This window comes from Coenobita brevimanus, chromosome 96 (assembly GCF_032717465.1).
Source record: "Coenobita brevimanus isolate Jiangsu-jjx chromosome 96, ASM3271746v2, whole genome shotgun sequence".
Lineage (NCBI taxonomy): Eukaryota > Metazoa > Arthropoda > Malacostraca > Decapoda > Coenobitidae > Coenobita > Coenobita brevimanus.
In genome coordinates, this window is record NC_137049.1 from 28923818 (window position 1) to 28951114 (window position 27297).

The 27297-nt window shown below is 42.1% G+C and overlaps 1 protein-coding gene across 3 annotated transcripts in view; it reads right to left on the reverse strand.

Moving 5' to 3' along the window:
* Positions 1–274: 274 nt before the first annotated feature.
* LOC145413458 (histone-lysine N-methyltransferase SMYD3-like) overlaps positions 275–27297 on the reverse strand; it is a 39099-nt gene continuing 12076 nt past the window's right edge. For all 3 annotated transcript variants that reach the window (XM_080283155.1, XM_080283157.1, XM_080283154.1), the window contains exons 3-9: positions 24579–24648; positions 24132–24259; positions 19632–19808; positions 14712–14850; positions 11831–12253; positions 11284–11446; positions 275–2712 (exon numbers count right to left, since the gene is read on the reverse strand). In XM_080283155.1, coding sequence (XP_080139281.1) covers positions 2367–2712; positions 11284–11446; positions 11831–12253; positions 14712–14850; positions 19632–19808; positions 24132–24259; positions 24579–24648 — 1446 coding nt within the window. In that variant the 3' untranslated portion in view covers positions 275–2366. The remainder of the gene's footprint in view (positions 2713–11283; positions 11447–11830; positions 12254–14711; positions 14851–19631; positions 19809–24131; positions 24260–24578; positions 24649–27297) is intronic.

Genomic DNA, 27297 nt, shown 5'->3' on the forward strand with positions numbered 1-27297 from the left:
CTTTTTCTGATTTTTCCTTCTTTTTTTCTAGTTTCTTCTTCTTCTTCTTGTTTTCCTCTTTTTTCCTTTTCTTCTTCATCTTTTTTTTTTGTTCTTTTATTCCCTTTCTTCTTATTCCTTCCCTTCTTCTTCTCTACAGATATACAAACAAAAAAGCCTGGCCAAGAACCAACAACATTTCAGCCCCAGTGGAGAGAAAAGCCACTCCCCCAAAACACAAGCCAGAGATGGTGGGAGATGGATATAAACCAAGAGTAAAACATCGTCAAGTGGTTATCAACATGTATTTTGCCTCGGTTCTCATGGGAGGTGGGGCTGAGGAAGAGGGAAGGAAATGAGAGTTGACAGCTCGGTGATTGGGAGGCAAGGGAGGAAGAAGAGGAGGGAAGGAGAGGATGAAGGGGAAGATGGGGAGGAAATTGAGGAAGGAAAGGGGAGGATGAGAAAAAAAGGAGACAAAGAAAGCTAGGGAGAGAAGAAAGGAAGAGGGGGGGGAGGATGAGGAGGTAGGGAAAGGTAGAAATGCGAGGAGTGAGAAGAGAGGAAAGCATGGAGAGAACAGAAATGGAGAAATTAAGAAAGAAAGTAGATGAAGCGATGCAGGGAGGGAATAACAATGTATAGCGTGAGGACGAAAGGAAGGAAAGGGATGCGGAGGGAGATAACGGAAGGCGGAGAGAGTAGGGAAACAGGTAGGGAGAAATGAGAGGCACAGAGAAAGGAAGGGAGGAAGGAGACAGGGAGAGAATAAGGAACGAGGCAGGGAGAGAGGAGAGAAAGAGGCAGAAAGAGAGGAGAGAAGGAGGTAGGGAGAGAAGAGAGAAGGAAGCAGGGAAAGTGTAGGGAACGAGGCAGGGAGAGAGAGATGGGAACGAGCACGGAGAGAGGACAGAAGGGACAGGGAGAGAGAGAAGAGAAAGAGGCAGAGTAAGAGAGGGGAACGAGGCAGGGAGAGAGTAGAGAACGAGGCAGGAAGAGATTGGGGAAGGAGGAAGAGAGAGAATGGAGGAAGAGAGGATGAGAAGGGAAGGAAGTAGAGACAGGAACATGGCAGGGATGATGAGTCAGCAAAAACAGTTGTGGGAAAGAGGCAGCGCGGGCGAGACAGACGAGAAAGATAACGATAGGGCAGATGTAATGCATGGGTGGCAAGGACGGAAAGGGAGACGTTGCCAGGGAGAAGCAGGGAGGATAGTAACAAGGGAGGAAAGAGGAAGACAGATTAGAGAAGGAAGAGAAGCAAGGGGTAAAGGTAGGCGACGTGATGTATGGGAGGAGAGGGATAGAAAGGAGAGAAAAAGGTGGGGAGTGAGGTAGGAAGGATGGAAGAGGAAAGGAATTCCATGGATGCAGGGAAAATGAAGAAAATGCAGAGAAAGAAGGAGGAGGGAAAGAAAGTCATGGACGGAATGAGGAGGGAAGGAAAGGCATTGAAGGAAGGAGGAGGGAAGAAGAAGAAGAAGAGGAGAGGCACGTAAGGAATGACGGAAAGGTGATGAAAGAAAGGAATGGAATGAGGACTTACAGGCAATAGGGAAACTGCAAAAAAATAAAGTATTATAAATAGGTTATAAATATCTGGTGAGCGATGCTTAATGAATGTATTCACAGAATGTGATAAAACATGAGAAGCAATATGCTTTACAAATTAAATGAGTCGGGTAAAGGCTACAAGAACATTTTTTTTTTTTTGTGCATGTTATCATTCACTAATAAATCCTTATACACTCAGCCTCACCATCACAACTGAGAGATTGTAAGTGGCACGAAGTACATGTCCTGCAACAAAAAGCAGCCTGTCATTGGTATCCGTCTTAACAGATACAGTACATTGTACTGGGCCACGTTTTACCAACTTTATACTATCTTTTTAAGTTCAATGATGTTTTGGGAATGCCTGTATAAATTCTAAGTAAAATCTAATTCCTCTTAGTTACCACTGATACACCCTGTCACTCCAGCTAATAATTATTTTTCAAGAACCGACCAACATACAAACAGTGTCATATATTAAGCTGGTAGATCACAAGCAAATAGTATAGAAGATGTGTACCCAACTGATGCAAGAAGCGTCATCAAGATGATAGGGAAAAACAAATGTATGCACTGCTACCTGGTTCCGCAAACCTGTTATAGCTTTGCCCCTTATCCCAGTTGATTCCCGTGGCACCACGCCTCTACTTTTATCTGCAGGTTAAAGACAAAGTAGTGGGTTAGTATGGTTATCAGACTGCAGTGAAAAACCCTGAATCTCAGACCAACTGACTGGCCTGTACGGTTGTCAGTGATGGATCTGAAAGACTAAGGAAGTTACCAAGTTGGATCGAAATTCAGTATTAATTTCCCTGTGGGTGCTGCCAACGAAGCTAAGCTACGGGGCTGTACATCCGTTGGAGCTTCTTGGCCACGTCGTCCCTGCAGCTGGGCCAGGTGTTCTGTTGTTGTTGTTGCTTCTCCTTCAGCTCCTCCTCACGTTTCTTGGCCGCTGAAATGCGCCTTTCTAGGCAAATATTGATATCCTCGTTGGCCATCAGACTGACAAGGTGGAGGTCGTCGATGATGGGGTGGGTGGGGCCAAGACCAACCTTCAGCTGCGGCTCAGCTTCCTCTAACAGCCGTACTCCTTCTCGGAACTCTTTGAAATAGATCTTCGCCTTGCCCAGCTTAAACAGGAACAATGAGTACGTGGGATGGTCCGACCCGTAGTAGTACCTGAGAGGAAATAATGCTCTCAGGCTCCTGTACTCTCTCTCTCTCTCTCTCTCTCTCTCACACACACACACGCACACACACACACACACATGTTAACACTCTCAGACTCTGATGACACACTAACACTTTAAAGCTACCACGCCTTACTTTCAACTGAATAAAATCATACGGCGTTTTCTGGAAGGGAATACTGGAGCTGTCATTATCATGAGAGGGTTACCGTAAGAGCGGAGGACAGTAAAAATAATTTCTTACGGAAAACGAAGTCCATATTCGTTAAAACATACCCATGGATGCCCGGAAATGGATGATGAAAATAAACACTAGTTACCTGTTTACTTGACAGATAGATACCTATTTACTTATTGTGTAGCCACAATAAGGAAGCTTCACCATAACTATTTATGGTATTAATTGTCTTTGTAGTATGCAAATGTTGTTTTTGTGTTCACTGCCTAAAACTTCATATGAACACAACATAGATATTTGCACAATTATAATTGGCTAACTATATATTTAACACTATCCATTTGCCTTTCAGATATTGAGGGGGACCACAGCTATGTTTCTGTAAAGTTACAGCTTTATTGCCTTTGTGGTTTTCTTTAAAACGTGTTACAAAGAAAACTCTGAGCAGATGTGAATTCGATACTTTCCATTAGGGTACATGGCAAAACATTCAACCAAAATTCTCAGCAAACTTTTTTATCATGGGATTTTCAACCAGATACCTGTATCTAAATTAATTTCTGAGATATTTCAATTGCAAATATGCAAGTCTTGAACCAAAAATGAGTACATGAGCTTCAAAAATAGGTCAAGGTCATATATATTTGGCATAAGTACTTGGATTACCCCAGGGTACCTTCCTGTAATGTATCATCAAGATCTAAGAAAAAAAAGAGGTGGAACGAAAAATAATAACACTTTCGGTACCCAAACAATATATAGCGAAGCTTAATTACCTGCTGCAAATATGAACAAACACCTGAGGAAAAATATAGGGTGGCCCGTAAACTGCCCTTCATGGCAAACTCAACTGACAATATCATCATGTGGTGCAGGGAAGGCTGAGTGTATTGCAGTGGATCTGAGTGTGGCAGTGAGTGGGAAATGAATAAAACGATGTAGGATAAACACATAACGCTGACTGGGCCGTCCCCTTAAGACACGACAAATTTTCCGGCAAAGTGGAAGAGAAGCGTTATATATGTATCACCTTGCATTTCATACCCATTTAGCCCGGGGACGTCTTTTTCATCGTGTTTCATCAGTCCTGTATGAGACAGTCCTAGCATGTATTCAATATGGACGGTAGGTGTTAGCGCCGAAGTGGTGACATGTAGAGGTGTATGGTGTGTAGGAGGACTACTGGGCCTTGAGAGCAGCCTGTGAAGCCTATGCCCAGTGTCGGACGCATTAAAAAAAAAAAGAAAAAAAAAAAAGATACAGCCTTGACAAATCTCTCCAATACCAGAGCTCTTTCTTCGTTTTTTTTTTTTTTTTTTTTTTAATGCGAGGAAGAAGGAACCAAAGGCCATGAGCCCGCAATAAGAGTTCCCTCCAAGAGAAAAACAAAATACAAGAGAGAGCCAAATTCAAGATCCATTCAGCCAGTCCCAAATAAAATCGTCTGACAGCAGCAAGAACAAACTAAGCACATTACCCGGTTATATGGAGTTGGTTCCATATGTCAGTCAGTCAGTTAGTCATTCATACCTTTCGTTCTTGAAAGAGAGAGAGAGAGAGAGAGAGAGAGAGAGAGAGAGAGAGATTGTTGATAATACTCTTAAATAATTCCGGCAATATTCAGCCAAAGTAAATACTGTCCACAACACTAGGTATGCGTTTCTTTACCTCATTCTGTTTGCATCTAGAAGTGAAATAGGGAGCTGGATTTATAAAGTGACGGCTACGCGTGGAAGCAGTCTGAAGAAATGTCTAATGAATGCTTTCCCTGTCAGTTACACACCTAGGCTTCTGTCATGTGCTTAGGCCAGCATGATAAGCAATACTGATAATTATGTTACTGAACAGCCTTTTGGGCAATTAACCCTTTCAGGCCAATGATACATTTTTACTCGCCGCGCATGCAAAGCGAAAGAAAGGTACTGTTTTTTGTCGGAGTGCGCGGACATGTGTATAAATAAAATAACTTAAAGCAGTGGAGAGGATGGAGGGTCAAAGACTGACGAAGAGAGTGTATGTGAGTGAGGTGGAGGGGGAAAGAGGGAGGGGGAGGCCGAGGATGAGATGGAGAGATGGGGTGGAGAGGTATATGAGAGAGGGGGGTGTGAGTTGGGAGCAGGGGAGTGAAATGGCGGGGGACAGGGCGACTTGGAGGCGATTTGTTTGTGGCCACCCCAAACGGGATTGAGGCGTCTGGCAATAGATAGATAGATAGTTCTGATACGATTTTAACTAAGTTTGGTGGAAGGAACAAATCTGTTGTTTTAGACCAGTAGACCAAGGGTCAAAGTTGCAGAGATTGGTCAAAATTTGACATAGCAAGGTCAATATAAATTGTTTTGATCTACTTTAGACCAAACTTGGTGAAAGGGTTGAGGGTAACGCAAGAACGAAGGAAGATAGTTTTGAGAACAATCAGTGGAAAGTCAAGGACAGACAGCAAGATTCAAGTTCGACCTGTGGGTCTGTGCATGACCGAAATAAGTCAGTTGTGTTATGATTTGGACTAAACTTGGTGGAGGGGCTGTAGATCAGCTAAGGGGTTGACCTATTTGTTTTTTTAGAAAAATGGCTGAAAGGCCTACGTCACATGGCAAGGTCAACTTAAACAGTTTCAACCGATTTAAATCAAACTTCGTGGAATAGCTCTGGGTCAGGCAAGGCTAACAAAAACTGCTTTTCAAAGGAATCAGTCAAAGGTCAAGGTCACAGACAAAGGTCAAAGATCAAAGTCAAAGGGTAAGGTTAACTCATATTTGATCTGATTTGAACCATAACTGGTGGAAGGGTTAAGGTTAAGCAAGAACTAAGCAATTCGGTTTGAGTAATCAGTTTAAGGTCAAGGTCACAAGGCAAGGTCAAATGTTTGAGTTTAGACCAACTAGCGGGGATGGTGTTGCACGCTGTGTGTGTTTCTTTTTGTTTCATTTTATTTTTGCTGTCACTAAACGACTTTAGTCAAATTAAGTAAGGTGTCTTGTACGAAAGGGGTTAATTAGAGTTGTATCTAACCCCTCTAGTTCGAAAACGCTCTCTTAAGCTGAATAAATTCGTTTGGAGGAGGCTAGAATTCAAGAAATACAGAATCGGACTTAAGGGGTTAAGGGAAAACAAAAAGATAATAACCTCAATATTGTATAAACTGCAGCTGTTTAGAACTATTATTGGATTTAATTACCTAATTGGATTGGAAAGTCCCAAACGGTGTCGCAGATCTGGCTGACAAATGTCCATTAGGTGGTTCATCACCTATTAAAGCTACATACTGTTGTGGTCCTCACAGTGATTGAGAGATGAAAAATAATTCTGTCACTCTAAAGCCATCTCATTAGCGATGGCAGCAGCTGAGCCGTAATACTGAAATACCATTTAATAACCTGTCCTGTCAGTAATTACACACTTATAAGCCCGTGGAATAGTTCTGTCGAATTAGGAGATAAAGTATACTTTAATAAAAAAATGTATGCACGATATTCATCAAGAAGGAGCACACACAGAGCGCAACACCCGTACCCACAACATGGTCTAAGAGCCGAACATATGACTATCCTACGGCCTTGACTTTGAGCGATTGCTCTTAAAATCGAACTGCTTGATTTTTGCCTGGTCCTTAATCCCTCAATCAAGACTGGGCTAAATCGGATAAAAAGTGCTTGAGTTGAACTTGTTCTCATGCCTTCACTTTTGACCTTTCCCTGCGACCTTGATCTTTAACTTATTGTTCTAAAAATCAAATACCTCGATTCTTTCCCTACCCTTAACCCTTTGACAAAGTTTGTGCTTGGATAAAGCCTGTTTAAGTTAACCTTGCCATGTGACCTTGACCTTTGACGTATTGTTCTGAAAAAACGATAGTTCAATCCCATGCCTGATCATTAACACTTCCACCAAGACTGGATCTGATAAAAGCTGTTTTAGATATTCTCTTCACACAGAGACAGACGAGTCAAAATTTGCTCTTGCTCTGTGATGATGACCTTTCACTGTTCTCGAAATCGACTCCCTTCACTCTTGCTTTGTTCTCAACCCTTTCACATGATTCGGTCCAAATCAGACAACAACTGTTTAAATTGGCCGTGTTAGATCAAACTTTGACCTAGCTGTGTGACTTTAAACTCTGACCTGTTGTTCTCGAAAACAATAGGTCAATCCATGACCGACCCTCAATCCTTTCACTGAGTGTGATTGAAATAGGATAAAAACATCCATATAAATAAATATGATAATAATGATAATGATGATGATGATGATGATGATGATGATGATAATAATAATAATAATAATAATAATAATAATAATAATAATAATAATAATAACAATAATCGTGCCTGTGATTTTCTGTTTCTGTGCTTTTCAGGAATGAAACATAAATGATATTCTCGTGCTAAAGGGGTTTAAACTTACACAGTCAGTTCCATTTTATGTACTCGTTGATTTTGTCAGCTTCATTGAGTCAACGTTATCAAGTCTTCCTTACAATAGGCAACTTTATGTAACCAACTTCATTTAGTCAAATTTAACTAGAAATTTACCTATTCAAATTTTAGAACAATAATAATTCATTTTTATCAGGATATTTGATAAAGTTGCCTAGGATTTCTACAGTTCTAAATTATAGAACTTGGCCTATTCAGCTTCGCCTAGCCAATTTTATCTAGTCATTTTTAAGCAGTGCTTTATCTGATCAGCGATTCTTAATTAATTTGATCTAATCAGTTTTATGTAGTCAGCTTTACCTACTCAACTTTATCTGGTCAGTTTTATGCAGAGCTTTACTTATCTTTTCGTTGTCATATTTATCTGGTTAGTTTATATAAAGCTTTACCTATTCAGCTTCACCTTGTCAGCTTAACTCTATGTATAATAAATTAATAAGAGATGAGGTGGTCGCCTTTAACATAACCCCGCCATCACAACCCACTCCCAACCCTCTGTATGCTAATGCACCAGGTAACGTAATCTTCACATTCAATAATGATTAACGTCGTTACTAATTACCGGATTTAACGAGTGACAACAGATTAATTAAATTCGTCCTCCATTTTTCCCGCCCTTCTCCCGCCAAAAAAAAAAAAAAAAAAAGTGGAATGACGTCACGGGTCCGCGTTTTAACAGGGATTGTCATAATCAGGAAGAGTTGGTTTGGCTTTGATTGGTACGAGACTGACGTGGCTATTCATAAAAATCCTTTGTTCAGTTAATTAAGTAAATACTGTGTAGAGCCGAATGACATGCCCTGACTGCGTTCCGTGTACAACTAGGAAATAAAAGTGTAGTTATTCTCGCTGTGATTTCCTCCCTAAAACAAAGGAATGAGTATGTTGAGTTACTGGATTGTATTATTTTCTGTTGTCATCTATCATAGTAAAACATATGGCATTCGTTTGATTTTTTATCCTTATAATTACCATACACACCAAAACATAAAAAGGAACATCGATTAACTGCATAATTGAATCCATGGGTAATGATGTTTTCTTTTTTCACTGAGTGTTCTCATGTATACGACTATCACACGTATGACACAATTCTGATTCAGTCTCTGTCTGATTGTGTGTGTGCGTGTGTGTCGTCTCTCTCTCTCTCTCTCTTTCTCTCTTCAAAGGTCGTCCATTTGTACTCTGAGAGTCACTTCCTTCATATACTACAAACGTCTATTATTCCCTTTGAATCATTTCCCTCACGGGATCTTTCCCTCTGATTTTCTTCCCTTCACTAGCCTGTTTCCATCCGAGCTGCTCCGTTTTACAGGTCTTTATCTCTTTTCTTCTAGGAACCACGGTGGTTCACTGGTAGCGTGGGCGCCTGTTGATCTGCGTGTCAGGATTTGAAACCAAAGCCTTGGCGTACGTGTATGTGGGTGTTGGTAATAAAGACGCCTCCACTTATCAGTTCTACAAAGAGTGATGTGGTCGAGGCTTTATATAACAATAATGTATTTGTTTATGTCTTAAGACTACTGAGTTGGCACAAACCAGTTATACTGATCAGGCCAATGTAGAAATGAAACATAAAAAATACACTGGTGATACATAAGACCCTCAACACGCCAGATCCTGTAGTATTTAGAAGTGAAGGCGACTCTACGTCCTTTCATTTGCTACCGGACGTCAGCACCCTCTCTGCTCGTATACCGAAGACCTATAAGGCTCTGACACAGACACACGCAGCAATTACACCACACCCGTTTTCGCGTGCACAGCTCTCGATACAGACCTGACCAGCATGCAGAAGGGTTAAGGGTTCATTCTGGTAATCATTCTTCCTTTGGAGGGGAGGTCCAGTTTTGTGCTGGACTAACCTCATACGCAGATCTTTCACTCAGAGGTAGTTCTCCTCACAGTATTCCTATTTCGATCTTTCTCTCAACCACTTTTCTTCATACACCTTGTATATCTGTCATTCCCTCCAAGCCACTTTCCTTCACAGACCATCTATTTCTGTCAGTCCCTTTGACACGTCCCTCCGCGGGTCTTCTCTCAAGTTTCCTCTCTCCCTTTGTCACTACTTCGTATTTTTACTCTTTCTGTTTATTCTTCTGAGGAGATCTCCTTCATAGACTTTCCATTTTTCAGTTGTATTAATGCTTTGTGGCTTCATTTTTTACGGCTATTTAAACTTTCATTTCTTCCCATCTTTCTCCATCATTTGTGCCCTTGACCTTTCACAGCTCAGTGCCTCGCCTCTAATCACTCAGTGTCTTACCATTCACCACTCAATGTCTCATTTTACCACTCAGTGTCTCACCTCTTTCACCACTGTGCTTCACTACAGGCCTAGTGCCTGGACTTTCACCATTTAGTTCCCCACCTCTCACGACTCACTACCTCACCTTCACCACTCAGTACCTCACTTTTCAACACTCAATGCATCACGGTTCACCACGCAGCGCCCCACCTTTCACCACTCATTGTCTCACCACCCAACACTCAGTGCCTCATCTCCCTCCACACAGTGCCTCAGCTCATGTCATTTTAATTTTCCTCCCTATACCTGTACACATTCAAACTCCCCTCCCTATACCTTCACCCATTCAAATTCTCCTTCCTACCCATTTAAACTCTCCTCCTTTTACCCTCACCCATTCAAGCTCTCCCTCCTACCCAATCAAGCTCCCCTCCTTTTATCTCCACCCATTCAAGCTCTTTTTTTTTTTCTTTTTTACCTCCACGCATTCAAGCGCCCCTCCCTTTACCTCCACGCATTCAAGCGCCCCTCCCTTTACCTCCACCCATTCAAGTTCTCCCTCCTCCTCATTCAAGCTTTCATACTTCCACTAATTCTAATTCTCCTCCCCATACACATTCAGACCTCCCTTCCTCTTTCCATTGATGTTCTGCCCCTTAACTAATTCTCCGTCTCACCATCTATATTATAATGATCCGATTTCTGTATGTTTATTGCTGCAACACAGCAAAAACGGTGCATGTAGCGCAAATTTTTGTTAGCACAAAGTACCGTTAAAATGCTCTAACTAGAAGAACAAAACAATTTCCAGTCCATTCGGGCCACCGGTTCCCGAGTTATGACTCATTTCTGGCCTTTTGTTTAGAGTGGAGGGGATGGATTCGCCTTTGGTCCGGCATTGGAATGCCAGCATGACAGAAAATAGAAGAGTGGCGAATTTGTTGTATTGTCAGTTTCTCGCCTCTCCTTCCTCCCTCAATAAACTCCTAAAATTGTATAGTGTAATGGTATAAAATAATTTTGTATAATAGCAACCACTACTATCCTCTCTCTCTCTCTCTCTTTTTCTCTTTCTCTTCTCAACGGGTGTCCCAGCAGGATATAAATAAGAGAAAATTCTTCGCTCCGTCTTGCTCACGGCATGAGTAATTCAAATTTCTGTTACTTTTCGACTGAAGACAGGAAGTGACTTGACATCCAGCGAAGGTCGCCGAAGGTGGCCTTTAAGCGAGTACTCCATAAGTTCTTCGCCCTTTACTTCTGCCCAGCAAGTTCTCCCTTTCCTTTGTCATTCAGACCCTGTCCCCTCATTCCATTCAGGTTCTCCTCTTCTTACCCCATTCTTCTCTCCTTTACCTCATTCTCCTCCCCTTACCTCATTCTCCCCCCTTTTACCCCATTCTCCTCCCCCGTGCCTCATTTTCTTCCTCTAACCAATTTTTCATCTTATTTAGGCTACCTTACTGTTCTTCCCCTTACCTCATTCTCCCCTTCCTTACCTTATTCTCTTCTTTTATCTCATTCTTCTCCCGTTTACCTCATTCACCTGCCTGTTATCTCACTCTCCTCTCCCTTTACCTCCTCCACATCCCTCTTACTGTACCTCATTCTCGTCTCCTCTACCTCATTCTCCTCCATTTACCTCATCTCCCTTTTACCCGATTCTCCTCCCCTTCACCTCATTCCCCCACTTACCTCATTCCATTCATGTTCTCCTCCCCGTACTCCAGCGCCAGGCTCCAACACCCGTTGAACATGGCACAGTTGAAGGCGAAATCGAGGGTCCTAACACGCCACACGTTCATCGGGGAGAAGATGGTGCCCTGCCTTTCCAGCATCTCCAGGCACGTCTCCATGGCTGATACAATGGCGTTAAGGACAGTGACCAGCCAGAGGAAGAAAATAAAAGGAAAATGCAGAGGACAGTGGTAGGAAGAAAAGGGAGTACCCATTGAAAATACAAGGACAGTGACAAGTCAAAAGAAGAAATAAAGGAAAAAGCACTGAAACTATAAAGACGGTGACAGGAAGAAAAAGGAAAACGCACTGAAAATATAAGGGCAATAATAGTCGTAGGAAGAAAAAAGGAAAACATTCACACACACATACACACACACATTATATATATATATATATATATATATATATATATATATATATATATATATATATATACACGTGCAAAATGCTAATCAATCAGTAAAGAATGACGCCAATAGGAATAATTTTGCTGAAAGGATACGTGGGTTCTCCTCTGTCAAGGCGCGTAGCTTCTCTTTAGTAAATGCTACAATCTCCTGGTATCTCCTTACTGTCTCCTCGCTCACCTCCCATCCACACACCCGGCACTCCCTCCTCCCATTCCCTCCCTCCAGCTCATCCATTGTTTCATCCACACCCTCATCATCTTCAATTCCACATTCTCCATTTTCTGGACGCTGATTTAGGGTTTCTGTGTCTCTGGAACAGTAATTTATGGGCTTTTGAGATTCTGTGTCGTCCGACTTTGTGTTCCGTTCTGCCGATCCCCTCTCCTTCACCACCTCTCCGGCCTGTTCATGACTGTCTTGCTCTTGTTCCTCTGTTTCTGGTTGCTGCCACGGCCCCCGCCTCTCACACTCGCTGCATTCTGGGATGTACACTGGAGCTTGGCACTCATTGTTCTCTGTAAATGAAGACGTTCTATTAATTCAGCATTTTCAGTAAAACGTTAACTCCTTTAGTTAATGCTAGTAGCCTACCAGGCGCTTTTACTCAACTTGCAATAACTCCCTCAAGGTCTAACGAATATCAATAAGGCCAATGTCCTCTAATAATTAAGGGTATTAATTATGGATGTGTCTAACCTTTCAGGTTTGAAAAGTCTCCTCTGAGCTGATAAAACTGTCTGGAAGTAGCTAAATTTAGCGGTTTCTTCCACTAGCACTTAACATCATTGCAGTGAAGTGGTTTCTTCTAGGCTATTTTACCCTTTTACTTCAAGAGATATGAAAGATGTGCTGACTGTCCTGGGAGGAAGGTAGAGTCCCAGAAGACTGGAAGTCACGTATATTAGTTGCCCTATACATAGGAGAGAGAGAAAGAGAAGTGTATGACATTCACAAGGGCCTTTGTTTTCTCAGTGTAATGGCAAAGATGTATAGTAGGATATTCCTTGACAGAGTTTGGAGAATAACCGAGAATTAAACAGAGGACCAAGAGCATTTTAGGTAGGGAAGGATGGGTAGATCAGATATTCATTCTAAGCTGTCGAATAGAAAAGTATTTAGAGAACAGAATGAAGAGCAGAGCCAGGGTCGATACGAACAACATCTTTATTTTCACCGAGAATATTGGCATCGGACTATATCATCATCAGTGGTCTAGCATAACTTCAGAACAAAATACATTAAAATGGAAAAAGTAAGAAACAGTGCTTAAAAATTATACTCATACATTTTTTTGGCAAAGTATTTCAATCTTTTTCCAAATTTAAATGTGCTTTACCCTATATTTATTCTAGACCACTGATGATGACATATTTAGATGTTGAAGCATTTGGTGTAAATAAAGATGTGTGTATCGACGTTGGTTCTGCTCTTTTTCCTGAAGCTGAGGTTCCCTAAGGATAGGCCTGTATTCTAATTCTTTCCGTCCTTTCAAATTCCCTCTAACCTTTCTAATTCACTCCATCCATCCTAATTCCATCCATCCTTTCTAATTCCCTGCTTCCTTTTTAATTCTCTGCATCTTCCTTATTCGCCCCATCCTTCCGAATTCTCTTCACCCATCCTAATCCTCTCCAGCCTTCCATCCTAATCCCCTCTAGCCTTCCATCCTAACCCCCTATAGCCCTCTACTCTAACCTCCTCAATCCATCCTAACCCCCTCCATCCTTCCTAACTCCCTTCAGCATTCAAAATTCTCTCCATTCTTCCAAATTTTCTTCAGATTTCCTAATTCCCTCCAGCGTTCATAATTTCATCCCTCCATCCTAACCCCATCCAAGCTTTCTTCCTAACTTCCTTCTTAACTCCAACCATCCTATCGTACTTCATCCTTCCTAACCCTCTCCAGCCATCTTAACCTCCTCCATCCTTCCTAACCCCCTCTAACCATTCTAATCTCCTCCAGTCTTCCATCCTAGCCCCTACAGCCTAATTCCTCCAGCCTTCCTAACCTCCTCCAACCATTCAATCCCCTCCAACCTCCCTTTCTAACTCTCACCATCTTTAATTCCTAACTCCCTCCACTCTTCCATACTAACCCCTATCATTCTTCCCTCCTAACCTCGCCCATCCTTCCTAACCTCCTCCATTCCTCCTAACAAAACTCCTAGCACTCTTCATCTTAACATTCGCCTCTTCTATCTAACCTCATCCAGCCTTCTCAGTATCCCCAAACCTCCATTTTTAATCTACTCTTTTAACTTTCCTAACTATACCGACTTTCCAAACCTCGTCCGAATTGTACTACCTGCTACTCATCAATCCTGACGGAGTTCTCTAAGCTGGCCTTTCATCTCCTTTAATTTTCCTAACCTTCCCAGAGCTTGTTAACCTTCTCCAACCTTCCTAACCTCAATCCAGACACCCCTAACATCCTTCATAACCCTCTACAACCTCCCTAACTCATTCTAATCACTCCTAAACTCCTTCCTAACGTTCTCCAACCAACCTAACCTTAATTAGAGCACCTCTAACTTCCTAAGTCTCTTCAACCTTCCTAACCTCACTTCGAGCACCAAACCCCCTTCCTAACCCTGCCTAACTTTCCTAACGTCACTCCATGCACCCCTAATTACCTTCCCAACCCCACACCTTCTTCCTAATCAACTGCAGCTTTTTAACCTTCCCAAGCCACCCTCCCTAACCTCCTCCTCCTCCTCCAAGCTTCCTTATCCTCTCCAACCATCCTAACATCACTCCAAGTATCCATAACCTCCTTACTACCCTCTTCAACTTTCCTACCCACACTCCACACATCCCAACTCTCCTGCCTAACCCTCTCCAACAACCGAATCTCCTTCCTAACCCTCTCCAACTATCCCATCCTGTTTCCTAAGCCTCTCCAACCTTCCTAACCACACTCCTGACCTCCTTCCTTACCTCCTCTAGCCTCCCCAACAAGTCCTCGACACTCACCACACCTGATGGAGTTCTCAAAGCTGGCCCTCTGTCGGTCGTAACACACCCGACAGTCGCACCAGAAAAACCACTTCTTGTAGAGGTCTTGCCGGCGGGTGTTGACGCTGCTCACTGGGTCCACGTAGCTGATGCGGCACTGACGGGGGCATAATGGGGTTAAACGGGGGCATAGGTAGATATAATGGGGTTAGATGGGGCATAGTGGGGTTAGACGGGGTCACAGGTGGGACACAGTGGGGTCAGGCGGGGCATCGGTGGGTTAGACGGGGGGCATAGGTGGGACATAGTGGGGTTAGACGGGTAAACGTGAGGCGCAGTTAAGGTGGGTGATTTCATTTGGGATAGCTCTCAGTCACGGGAAATAAAATGGGAGGTGGGTGCATGGGAAAGCAAAGGTCAGGACTCAGGAATTATCTCTAATTATAAAGGTTTTATGTAAGACAACATGTAACCCCTCTATTTTGACATATTTCCCCCAAATTAAGTATGATAACCTAGAGATAGCAAGAATAATAAAAAAAAAAGTCACTGTGGAGCAAGAGTACTCACACTGGAAAGGGAAGGGGAGAGGTGGTGGGAAAAGAGGCAGAGGCAGAGACGGAGTAGCACAACCCACATCAGGGCAAGTATTGACGAGGAATCTAGAGCAATTAATAGGACAGGCAAATCTCCACAACAGGCCACCATTATCACAGGTCGTTTTGAATTTTGTAGTTTCGTTTTAATAATCACATAATTTGACTATGAAGTGTTGGTAGCTATACGAGTGAACAGTATAAACAAGCAGTCCTATACACAACTTAGGCTTAATAGAGTGTATAATTGCCGTCCCTGGTCCGCATCCTCTTCATTTTAACCTGGCGATGATCTATAACCCTATTTGCAGCTCAAATGACTGCTAAATGTAGCCAGATTGACAAGTAAGCATGAAGGCTCATTCTTGTCTCATAACTAAAGCTCATTAAGTTTCAGTCATGACTTGGCAATCAAGCTGAGAGTGTGGCATAGATAAGAAGTAACTGACTTGCACATCCATCTTACTAGTTTGTTTTTGAATAGTATATTAGTATTCTGTTGCAGCTTAATTATGCAAAGTATTCATATGTTCTAAAGATATACAGTAAGTGACATACAAAAGAATATTACGTAGCACTGTGCAAAACAAATAGGAATGAAAGAGGTGTTACAAAACCTCCAAAGCCCACCAGAATACTGGCTAGTGTCTTACCATCAGCAATGCACCCCAGAAGATATAATCATAGCAGGCAGAACATAATACCGAGCGAAAAAAAAACAAAAAAACTTCCAGGTCCAACAGGAGGACAGTACAAGGGACTTCCACGTGGTCTGTCAGCTGGTGAGACCAGTGAGATATATTCGAGATATATTCAAGACGAGATGTAGGCCCATACTCTCATCAACTTAGGAGACTCCCCAACACCTCTTCTTTGCCTGCTTAGCCCTTTGAATTTGGTGGTCTCTCTCTCTCTCTCTCTACTTATTCTCGCTGCTATCAGACGATTTAATTCAGCTCCGGAAAGACCTCGTGTTGAAGGGGTTTATCAAGTCAACATCTAATCCCTCCAGTTCGAAAAGTCTCTCCTAAGCTGGATATAATCATTAGGAGATGGTAAGGGGAAAAAAAAAAAAAACATCCCCAGGCTCAGTGAGTTAATTCAGTGTATGACACGCTGGTATCCTCTTTGGTGCTGGAGAGGATCGCTTTCACGCGGCAGTACCAATTTCACTAGACGGCTTTGTTTCCCTGTCATATCAACACCTCTCATTTCCCTTTTTATCCCCGGAAGGAATATGGTGGACTGCAGGAGAAGAGCAGCTTAAGACTGCAGTCCACAGAGTTCAGGTTCAGATGTGCCTGGGGTCATAACAACAACCATTCTCCTTGTTGTTACGCATACAAATTACATCGACGTGCTTAAATAATACTTAAGAAAATAAGACGTATTAAGCAAAATACGTCGCTAAGGAAGAGATGTTTGGCAGCCTCCTAACCCCACGAGAATACGGCTCTAGTGTGAACTTAAAGGTAGTATTCCACACGGAACTATAGGGTTCGTAGCACTGTCTTCTTAGCGATTTATTATGCCTATTATACTTCGATATTCTCTTACATTTATATAATTTTCCTGGCGACATAGTCTGCCTAAGTAATGTACAAGATGATAAGAGGTTCTAATGTGCAAAATATATCGTCGAGGAAAGGGTGCTAACAAGTCATCTAAGCAACATTGAATACGGGACTTGAGTCTAGTGCCTTGTTCCATGGAGAAGTAATCAATCGGGAGAGCGGTACTGTGCGTCACCCCACACGCAACTGTTTATAAAAATTCTGAGCTCTTCATATGATTTGGCTTACAACATAATTACATCAACTGCAGCATTCATATTTGCATATTCATTCGTCGTTTTATATATATTTATCCTTTGCTGTGGCACGCTGTTCAACTCTTCGAATGTCATAAGTGTTCACAGTGCAGTTGTTTGCATCTGACTCTTTGGCTGGCCGATAATATTGTAGTTGCTGTTTCATCTTCCGTCCATATTTAACACTCTTGGCAACAACCTACAGATACAAGTCGACCCGGTTATATTTACCCATCCGAGTGTCTCTGCCTCTCATATATCATGCTTATACGAGATTTATACTGAAATAAAAAAGTAATGCTCGAGCGAAGTGACAAGCGTCTTGATTGCTCCACTCAGGGTTACCAATCGTAGCATCACCTAAGCTTGCCAATTGCTCACCAAAAATATCTTACCGCTGTTCGTCAGGTGATACACTCCAGTTTTAAAAATACAGTACCTATTGGGCCAGGTGATGCAGTCTGTGTGCCATTAGGTTGTTTATCATTAGAGGTGAAGGGTGGGTGACGCAGGGTGACGTGAGCGGTGGCAAGGCACTGTACACTGTACAGAAGGAGCGATGAGGTCATGCTGGCACCCGCTCTGTTTACACTCGCACACAAATGGCCGTATTTAAGACGAGGCTCCGTTTTTACCACTACCCGCAAAAGTTTTATGTAATTCGGACAAATATAGATTTACCACCATCTGTGACCTATTCATAGATCTCTCTTATCTATGCTTATCTGAGCAATGTTTCTACGTACAATATTACAAGAAGTTTTGGAAATTAACCATAACTTACAGTGCAGTAATAAGTTAACTTCTTATACCGGCATAAAAAATTACTGCATTATCACAGTTATACGTGACCCTGAAAGTCAGATACAGGTTACCAGGTATTTTCTAATTCAAAGTTGAAAGAAATTGGGCTGGGATGAAGAAATTTTTCAGGTGTCCTTTATTAGCACAAAGATTAATCGATGAAACGACTGCTAAGATATATCATATATGAGTATACAGTAGTGTTAGCGTGAATATAATACCAAGCAACATCCATAGCAAAGCGAGAATTAAATAAAGTCTGCCTTTTTTTTTTTTTTTCTCAGCGCCAAAAACAAGAAATTATTATTAGCATAATTTCTTGGGATACTTTCACTCTTATTTGTCAATATTGGTCTCTCCGTTTCAGCTTGACTTACACCTCATAATACAAGGAGCTCTCAGACAGTGTACCATCCACACCCTATAATCAGTTTAAGGACGTACCTTTGACCCTGCTCTGTGCCTCTTACCTCTGATTAACTGCTTGCAAAGTCGAAGTATTTCATCCTTACCCAACCCTCAACCCATCCACCAAGCCTGGTCTCACTCGGATAAAAATTGTTACGTTGCCCTTGCCCTGTGATTTAGTTCTTTGACATATTGGCCTGAAAATAGAATCTGCATCCCTTGACTAACCTTCAACCCTTCCACCACGATAGGCCAATATCGAATCAAAACTATTTGAGTTAAAGAGCCGAACCTATAATCTCACCCTGTGACCTTTATTTCTGGCCGAGTCTTCTCAAAATTGATTCACATAATCTTTCCCTGTTCCTCAGCCCTTCCACCAAACTTGGTCAAAATCGGATCAAAATTATATGAGTTGACTTTGCACTTGATGTATGACCTCTGGCCTTTTATTTTTTTTACCCCCACATTAAACACTTGTTCCTCTGATGGTCCTGAATCATATTGTAAGATTTAATGCAATTACAGCCAATAGTTTGTTCATAATCTTGCTAACAGATACTGCGACAGACAAAAAAAAAAAAAAAAAGAGAAAGAGAACAGGAAACCAAACCAAACACATAATTCCCTTGTGCTTTCCGGTCGGGGTGTAGCAATGCCTGGGATTTCTAAAGGAGGGTTAACAATACAAAGAGAGAGAGTCATAATATTTCAGAATATTAATCTGAGTTACTTTCAAGCGATGTATAGTATTATTCATTTTCATGACCAAAGACAGAGAAGGCCCACATCATTCATTCACTCTTCTAGCACCATGAATTTGCATCTCATGTCTTTTTTTATTCTTTTTGGCCAAATGCAGTATTCTATCTCACCCTCTGTATATATTAATATACATGATTCTTAATTAATAAATAATAGTAACTTTACCACACAATTCTTTTCCAGTTCTGATGAATCATGTGTGTTTGTTTGTTTGTTTGTTTGTTTGTTTGTGTGTGTGTGTGTGTGTGTGTGTGTGTGTGTGTGTGTGTGTGTGTGTGTGTGTGTGTGTGTGTGTGTATGAGGTTGCTGCCCTGGTAATGTATTAAGTGTAATGAAGTAGATGACGTATCAAATCTGTTCGCTACTACAACTGTCAGCTCTTGTCACTCTCTCCCTCCCTCTCTCTCTCTCTCTTTCTCTCTCTCAGTACACATCTGTCCCTTGAGACACACACACACACACACACACACACACACACACACACACACACACACACACATGCGCGTGCGTACTCTCTCTCAGTATGCAACTACTCCTACTCTCTCTCTCTCTCACCTTGCTATAATTCAGTGTTGGCATATCGACCAGCGACCTGATCTCCACGGTGCGGCCCACGAAAGAGACGTAGCAGTTGGGGTGGCAGGCATGGTCGAAGATGGAGGCGGCCAGGTACATAGCGGACCCTATTGTTAGCATGGTCTTGTCCATGAACGAGAAGCGGTTCACCAGCATCTGATGGGGGGGGGGAGAGGGGGGAGTGAGTGAGATGGGAGGGAGACGGAAGGAAGAGACTGGCGGTAGTGTGAAGTATAGGAGTAAGTGGCGAGAGGAAGGGAAAAAGAGGGAGGGAGAGTAAAAGGGAGAGAGTTGGGAGTTACTGGGAGGGAGGTAGGCAGTTTTCACGAGACGCAGACTCTCGCCGTGGTCATCGGCCGTGCACAGCCACGACTGACATTCACCTCTGGTTGTACTGTCTATACTAAGCTGTAGAAGGTGATGGTGCAAGGGCGATTGCTGAGATGCCCGTACCTTCTGTACGTAAGGAAAAGAAAAATGACAGTACGGAATCCAATGGATACATCTTTTCAATGAACAAGGAGTCAGTGGGAGCATCTGCAGGACCGTTTGGAAAACTAAGCGAGGATGCTATGAAAATTTTTAACTAGTTTCAAATGCCCGAGGCACACCTAATGAACTTTTACAATGTCTACTGCTCACACGTCTGCCAACCAGGGAACCGACAGCTGAACTGAATCGCAGCAGAGTGTAAATACGGGAAACTGCCGTGGCATGTGATGAGATACGCAGCAGTCGATGACAACCGTGAATAGCCGCGGGACCGGACCGTTCAGTGGGACGCTGTGAGTGCAACATGGCGTCGTGACGCAGATTCACCGTGACCGTGTCGTGTGAAAACCTACAAATGAACCATCAGTCAACTACAGTCCACGGCACCGTGCCTTGGATGACCACGGCATGAGACTGTGTCGTGTGAAAGCGGCAGAAGCGATGGGGTTTGAGGAGAGTGAAAGGGTTTGAAGAGGGAAGGGAGTGAGAGGAGAAAGAAAAATTGCAATTAGATGGAAAGGAGGTGACATGGGGAAGAGAGAGAAGTAAAGTAGGAAAACAAGAAGGAGGGGCATGAGGAGGAGGATTGATGGTGGAGTAAGAAGTGGCTGATCGGAATATGAAGGGAGAGAGAGAGAGAGAAGGAATGACAGGAGTACAAAATGGGAGAAAAGGGAGTGAGATGGAAGTAGAAGAGGAGAGGGACGAGAGGGAGATGGAAAGGACAGTACATGGGGAAACCTTTCGTCAGCATCGTTTTGTTCTTGAACGAGATGTGCCTCACCATCATATGAGGGGAGGTTGGGAGAGGATGAGTGGAGGCGAGTGAGAGGACAGGGAGAGGAAGGGGAGAGCAGAGGAAGAAAGGGAGGAGACGGGAAGAAGGCCAATGGCAGGAAGAGGAGGGTGGGAGAGGCTGGTGGGATGATAGGAGAGAGGGAGGAGAGGAACTGGGAGGGAGAAAGAGATGTGAGAGGAAAATAGCATAGAAGAGAGGGGGAAGGGAAAGGAGGAAAATAAGATAGAAGAGAGAGAGAGAGAGAGAGAGAGAGAGAGAGGACCAAGTAAGCGGGAGAGATATCGACGGAGAGGGATGCGATAGGGAAGCGGTATCATATCGAACAGGGAGAGAGTAATGGCCGCAGAAAATGGAGACGGAGGAAAATGGTGGAGAGAGAGAGCGAGAGAGAGAGAGAGAGAGAGAGAGAGAGAGAGAGAGAGAGAGAGAGAGAGAGAGAGAGAGAGAGAGAGAAACCCTTACACGATTTTCTTTTCTCGGATAAAAACTTCAAGTTGATTTTGTCACGTAATTTGACCCCTGACCTATTTTCCAAAAAAAAGGCAACTTCCTTGACTGACTCAGAGACTGATTATTCTTAAAATCGAACCCCTTCGTTCTTGCGCCCATCCAACAAATTTGATCTAAATCGAATCAAAACTACTTACCTTAACCTTGCCATGTGATCTTGACCTTTGAATTACCATGCTACCTTGACATCTGACTGACTATACTCTGTATCGAAGCCCTTGATTCATGTCTTATCCCATCACTTTCTCCAAGTTTGGTCTAAATCAGACCAAAACTGTTGAAGTTGACTTTGTCAAGTGAACTAGACCTTTGTCCTTTTGTGTTACAAAACAGCAGGTCATTCCTTCAGCGACTCATCAGCCCTTCCATCAAGTAGGTTAAAATGGGATCAGAGCTTCTATAGTTACGCTGTTAACACGAAGACGGACAGATAGACAGACATACACACAGACAGAAAGACAGATATATGCATGGAAGAAAAATCATATTCTCTGCACCACATGCGTGCGGGTGTAAAAATACATTATGGGTTTGAGGGAGTTAAAGCAATGAGCATAAACAAGCAATTGAGCATTGTATTTGTGTAAGGGGCGGCGATGGTCCCTTGTTTATGCAGGCAACGTAGCGAGCAACTCGCTGTTTCCCTTGCTTGGATAATGTGTGTATTTACTTTTGCTCTCAGATTATTGTGGTGTGGGGTCGTCTCTCTCTCACTCACTCTCTCTCTCTGCTAATGTCTTTCTTTTCATCGGTATTCTCTCTCCCTTTCTCTTACATCTTTTCCATGTTTACCTTTCTGTGGTGATTGAGAGGGATGCTTTCCTGTGGTGGTACCGATATGACTAGGCGACTCCTCTGCCTGGTTATACAAACGTCCCTACACCACCTTCTTGTCCCCCAAAATAAGGATGGTGGATTGCACGAGAAGTTCAGTCTGTAGTCCACCAGGTTCACGTTCACCTCCTATCATGAGCTTTCCTTTGCTGAATAATTAATCAACACAAAGCAGCAGGCAATGTCCCTGCGTGTGGTCACTGCCCGGGGAATTTTTAAAAGGGATATATGTATTTTTCCGACTCTGGGTATAGATTTCAACTTGCTCCCCACCCTAAGGCCCTGAAATCCTACTATATACCACACTCCTTTACATCTCTCCATTTTGGCGCTAAAATACCCACAGTCTCCAGGCTCAGGTACATCGCCGGGAGGTAGTAAGATAAAACTAAATAATATACCCCCAGATTAAAGGGTCACCAGCCACAGTAGAGCCACAGGCTAAAGACGCTGTCACCATCATCCTAAACCTGTTTCTCGTGTTTACATGGAGTGGGACCTTCAGCAAGTCACTGATCTCCATCCAAACATAAACCAAGGAAGGAGAAAAATGCCAGTTTCATATTCCTCCCACATTGCGTTGTAAAAGCTATGGAGGCTGCTGGTACCGTGAGTGGGTGACGGAGTCGATATGCAGGGTGGTCCATAAATAGCGCTACCACAAACTCCCCCGATGGTATCTTATGTGTTGTGGGGACGGCTCAGTCTGCTGGTGTAGGTGTGGCAGTGGGAGTAGGAAGTGAACAAATAATGCTGAATAGATATAGATAACACTGACTGTACCGTTCCCACAACACAGGAGAGACAGCCCAGACGAGTGAATGAGCGTTATATAGGGAAAACTCTGTATTGCCCGTATGTCAGAACAGAAACCATTTTATTGTCCTTTTCTTTTTTTGGCTCACTATCCCGAACACGCCAAGAGTACGAAGGTAGGGGTTCTGTTCTTTTACCTATAGTTTCATGGATAAGGCATTCAGAAGTTGGAGTCCTCTTTTGCTTTTTAGTGTTTAGATCTTAATCTCTATGTCTCTCCATCACTCTTTTTTCCACACTCAAGATAGTCCAGTAAGCTTCTGATCCCTTTTGCTTTTGGGAAGTTTCAAGACTCTAATTTTGTCATAATAATTTTCAGTTTTCTCTGATTTCGTCAAAGAAATTTTCAGTGTTCTATATTTTCGTCAAAGCATTTCATATTTTCCCAATTTCGTCAAAGCCATTTTCAGTTTTCATAGCAAGTTTCATTTTTCTCTAATTTCGTCTAAGGAATTTTCAATTTTCTCTAATTCGTCAAAGCACTTTTCAGTTTTCTCTAATTTCGTCAGAACAATTTTCAATTTTCTCTAATTTCGTCAAAGCAATATCAGCGTTCTCAAATTTCGCCAAAGCAATTTCACAGTTTCCCTCAAGGTCAAATAATACATCATCAAAGCATTTCCGCTAGACTAATATATTTGCATTAAGTCTCGAATGACTATATAGTTTTTGCTTTAGCATGCCCTCTCTCCGTCTTAAAAGATGAGATATAACAAGAGACTTGTACTAGAATATGACGGTAGTCACAAAGAAGTGCCATGAAAAGGCTGTACTGTAGAGCCGTAGTAGTCTTTTTTTTTCTCTCTCTCTCTGATATAATCTTAAGCTGCAACAGAATGAAAATCTAGAGCAGGTCAAAGGAAAAGAACCATAGCATCTCGCAGGACGGAGAGTAGGCCTACTGGTATCTAAATGGCAAGGTGTGAGTGGACTATGTAACCCAGTATTATCAAAAAGGTCTCCAAGCTTATGTCCGGAGTCAGCTGCATAAAACACACACACACACACACACACACACACACACTAACCCGTCCGTAGATGCCGAGGAAATTGCTGTAGTTAGGGATGAAGCGCTCTCCGATGTACTTCTTCAGTTCCGTTATCAAGAAGTCCGCGTCAGATTTCCTCTCTTCGTTCTTCTTTAGGTCTGCATAATCTGACAATCGCCGCAAGAAAATACAATGAGAAAAAAAAAAATTAGTGGTCTGCGGATTGGTCTGTAGGCTGTCAGGATCTTAGAAAAACAAACAAAAAAATTATTAACCACTGCGGTGATTATGGAAAAATTATCAAAAGCTTACTGCATTTAACATAAATTTACAATCAATAAATCTGGGATATCAGAATGCACGCTAGCCAAAAGAACTTTAGAAAAAATTACATCAAGAGAAATAAATGAAAAGAAACAGAAAACTAAATAATAAAACATTTTTCATATTGTGAAAGGAAAGACTTATCATTTCAAAAAGACTTACGGTTCATCAAATCCCTGAACCTCCTTCCATCCCTCTCAGAGTACTTTTCAACGTACTTCTCGCCACCGTCCTGGGAATCACAAAAAATAGGACTGGATACGGAATAAGATTTTCTTTTTAACTGGCTACCAAAATTCTTATATATAGTACCTAAATATGTTTAAAAATTACTGATGTAGTTTTCATTAAGAAGGAATACACCACAGAGTAGTATTAAAGAAAATGGATATTTATCTTCTCATACCACTAAAAGGGATCACACAACAGAGATCTTAAACAATATTTTGGTAAGATATTGTGCTAGGAAAAAAAGTGAACACAGAATTAAAAGCCAATACTCAACCAGAGAAATTATTGAAGCTAAGCGTTAGAGTACAATAAATGTACAAAGCATTAAAGCTAAACATCGAAGAACAGTAGACAGTCACCCAAGCAAAGAGAACATTGCAGAGCTAATCACAGCACAAGACATGATTATTAACGGAGGAAATGGAAATTTACTGGAGCCTGTGTATTTAAGGAAAGCCAAAATCAGCTAAATGCACAGCTAAAAATATACGCAATAGTTGAGACAAAAATAAAGCTGCGCATGAATATATAAAGGAAAGCACAGTGATGAAATGAGTAAAGTTGGAGAGTGCACGGACAATCAGGGAATGGAAACGAGGGCCAGAGACATTAAGATAAACAAGATGCAGGAGGAGGAGGAGGAGGAGGAGTAAGCGAGGTAAGAAGAGTTGGAGGAGCAGGAGCTGGGAAGACGAAACAGAAAGGGAACACAAGAAATAAGAGAAGAAAGAGAAGGAGAGTAAGAATTTACGCAAGAAAAATGAGCTAAAGAAAAGGAAGACGAAGAAAAATATATGTAGGATACAAGAACAAAAACAAGGGGAAAGATAGGTAGAACAAGAAGAGGAGGAATACGAAGAGCGGAGAAAAAGAAGAGGACAGACGAAGCAAGTTCTTAGAAAGTATTAAAAAAAAAAAAAAAGGAAACAGAGGAAGAATATCAATAGAAGGAATAAACACAAAGAAAGGTAGAATGAAAATAGAAGCAACAAAAAGAAAGGAGGGAAGACGAAGTAAAAAAATACCCTACGAAGAAAAGAAAAAGAAGGAAGAATGTGTGTAGGAGGAGAAAAACAATAGCAAAAAGAAAGACAAGCAGAGATAGGGGAAAGAAGCAAGGAGAAAATCTGAATGACTAGAAGAGACAATGCAAGGAAATAACAAAAAAAAAAAAGCAAGAGGAAGATTAGGAAGAGTATAAGTGGCAGAAACAAAAACGAAAGTAAAAACAGATAGAATAATATGAAAAGCATAAGGAAGAAAGGGGAGATGATGCAAGGAAATATCCTAAGAAAAGGAGAAAATTTGAAAAGGAAGAGGTAGACGAATATTGTTAAGGGTAGATACAACAGTGCAAGGAAACACAAGTAAAATAAGAAAAGGGACAGTCAAAGCGAGGAGAAAGGACAGACGACGAAACGAGTGAATACTTCAAGAAAGGCAGAAACAAGAAAATAAAAAGACCAAATAGGAGAGAAAGTAAATATATATATATATGTAAAGTAAAGAGGAGGAGCAAATGCGAAGAGCAGAAGAGGAGGAAGGATGAGCAGCAGCGAAGGAAGACAGTACACCCTACACGAGCAACCGATCTCAACCTTATTTACATTATGCCCGCCGCCTCTTAATAAACTCCAGCTGATGACTCTCCTGTGAGCTGTGAGCGAGGGAGCTGGAGAGCAGGTGAGGAGAGCTTGTGACGTGGCTCAGCTCCTCACAATCAGATTTACAGGCATAATTAACAGGCGAGGGAGGGCGTAAAGAGGGCTAGTATCCTCATTAGCAGGGAAGATGAGGTAAGCGAATGGTCTCACGGGAGCGCGCGAGAGTGACTGAGAACTTGGTAAGTAGTTTCCCCTCGCCCATGCTCTTGTTATTATTATTGTTTGTTGCTTCTCCTTTCCTCTTCTAGCGTCTTTTGCACACCTTCACTTCCGCTGAGCTCTGTGTTTGCTTAATTTCAGGCTATATCATTTGGGTCTTTATTCTTCGTCTTTCTCATACTCTGGCTTGGTGCATCCCCTCGCATTGTTGTCATCATCATTATTGTTTTCTTGCTTCTTATCTCCTCTCTCAGGGTCGTTTGTGCCCCTACACTTTCTTTGAGCTTTGTGTTTACTTTAGCTCTTGCTATATCATTTGCTTCTTTATTCTACGTCTCATATACTTATCTGGCTAGGGTAATCAGAGGATAGCTCCCAGGATTTCAATTTAATCTGCATTAGCTTGCTTTTCTTGGTCACTCTCCTCCTTTCTACTTTCTTTAACAATACTCATACTGTTCTATCATCACTTAATCAAAATAAAAAAAAAGTTTATCACTATACCTAAAGCAATTAATCGAACAAAACGGAAATGGAAGCGAAGAATTAAATTAATTTGCCTTCAGCAGTAAACACAAGACCAAAACTTCCGTCTTCCCCAATAACTTCGACGCCTCCTTATTATCACTTCATCATCAGCATCAGTAAACTTTCTGGCTATATCTTAACCAATCAATCGAGTGATATTAAAACGGAAGCACAGAATTACACCCTTCATCCCCTCATGAATAACAACATGAGTCAAAGTTCCTGTCAAACCGTGATAATTTACCTCCTGGGTGTTTTTTTCGCACCACCTCGTACGCCCACCAGATAAGAAATTACGT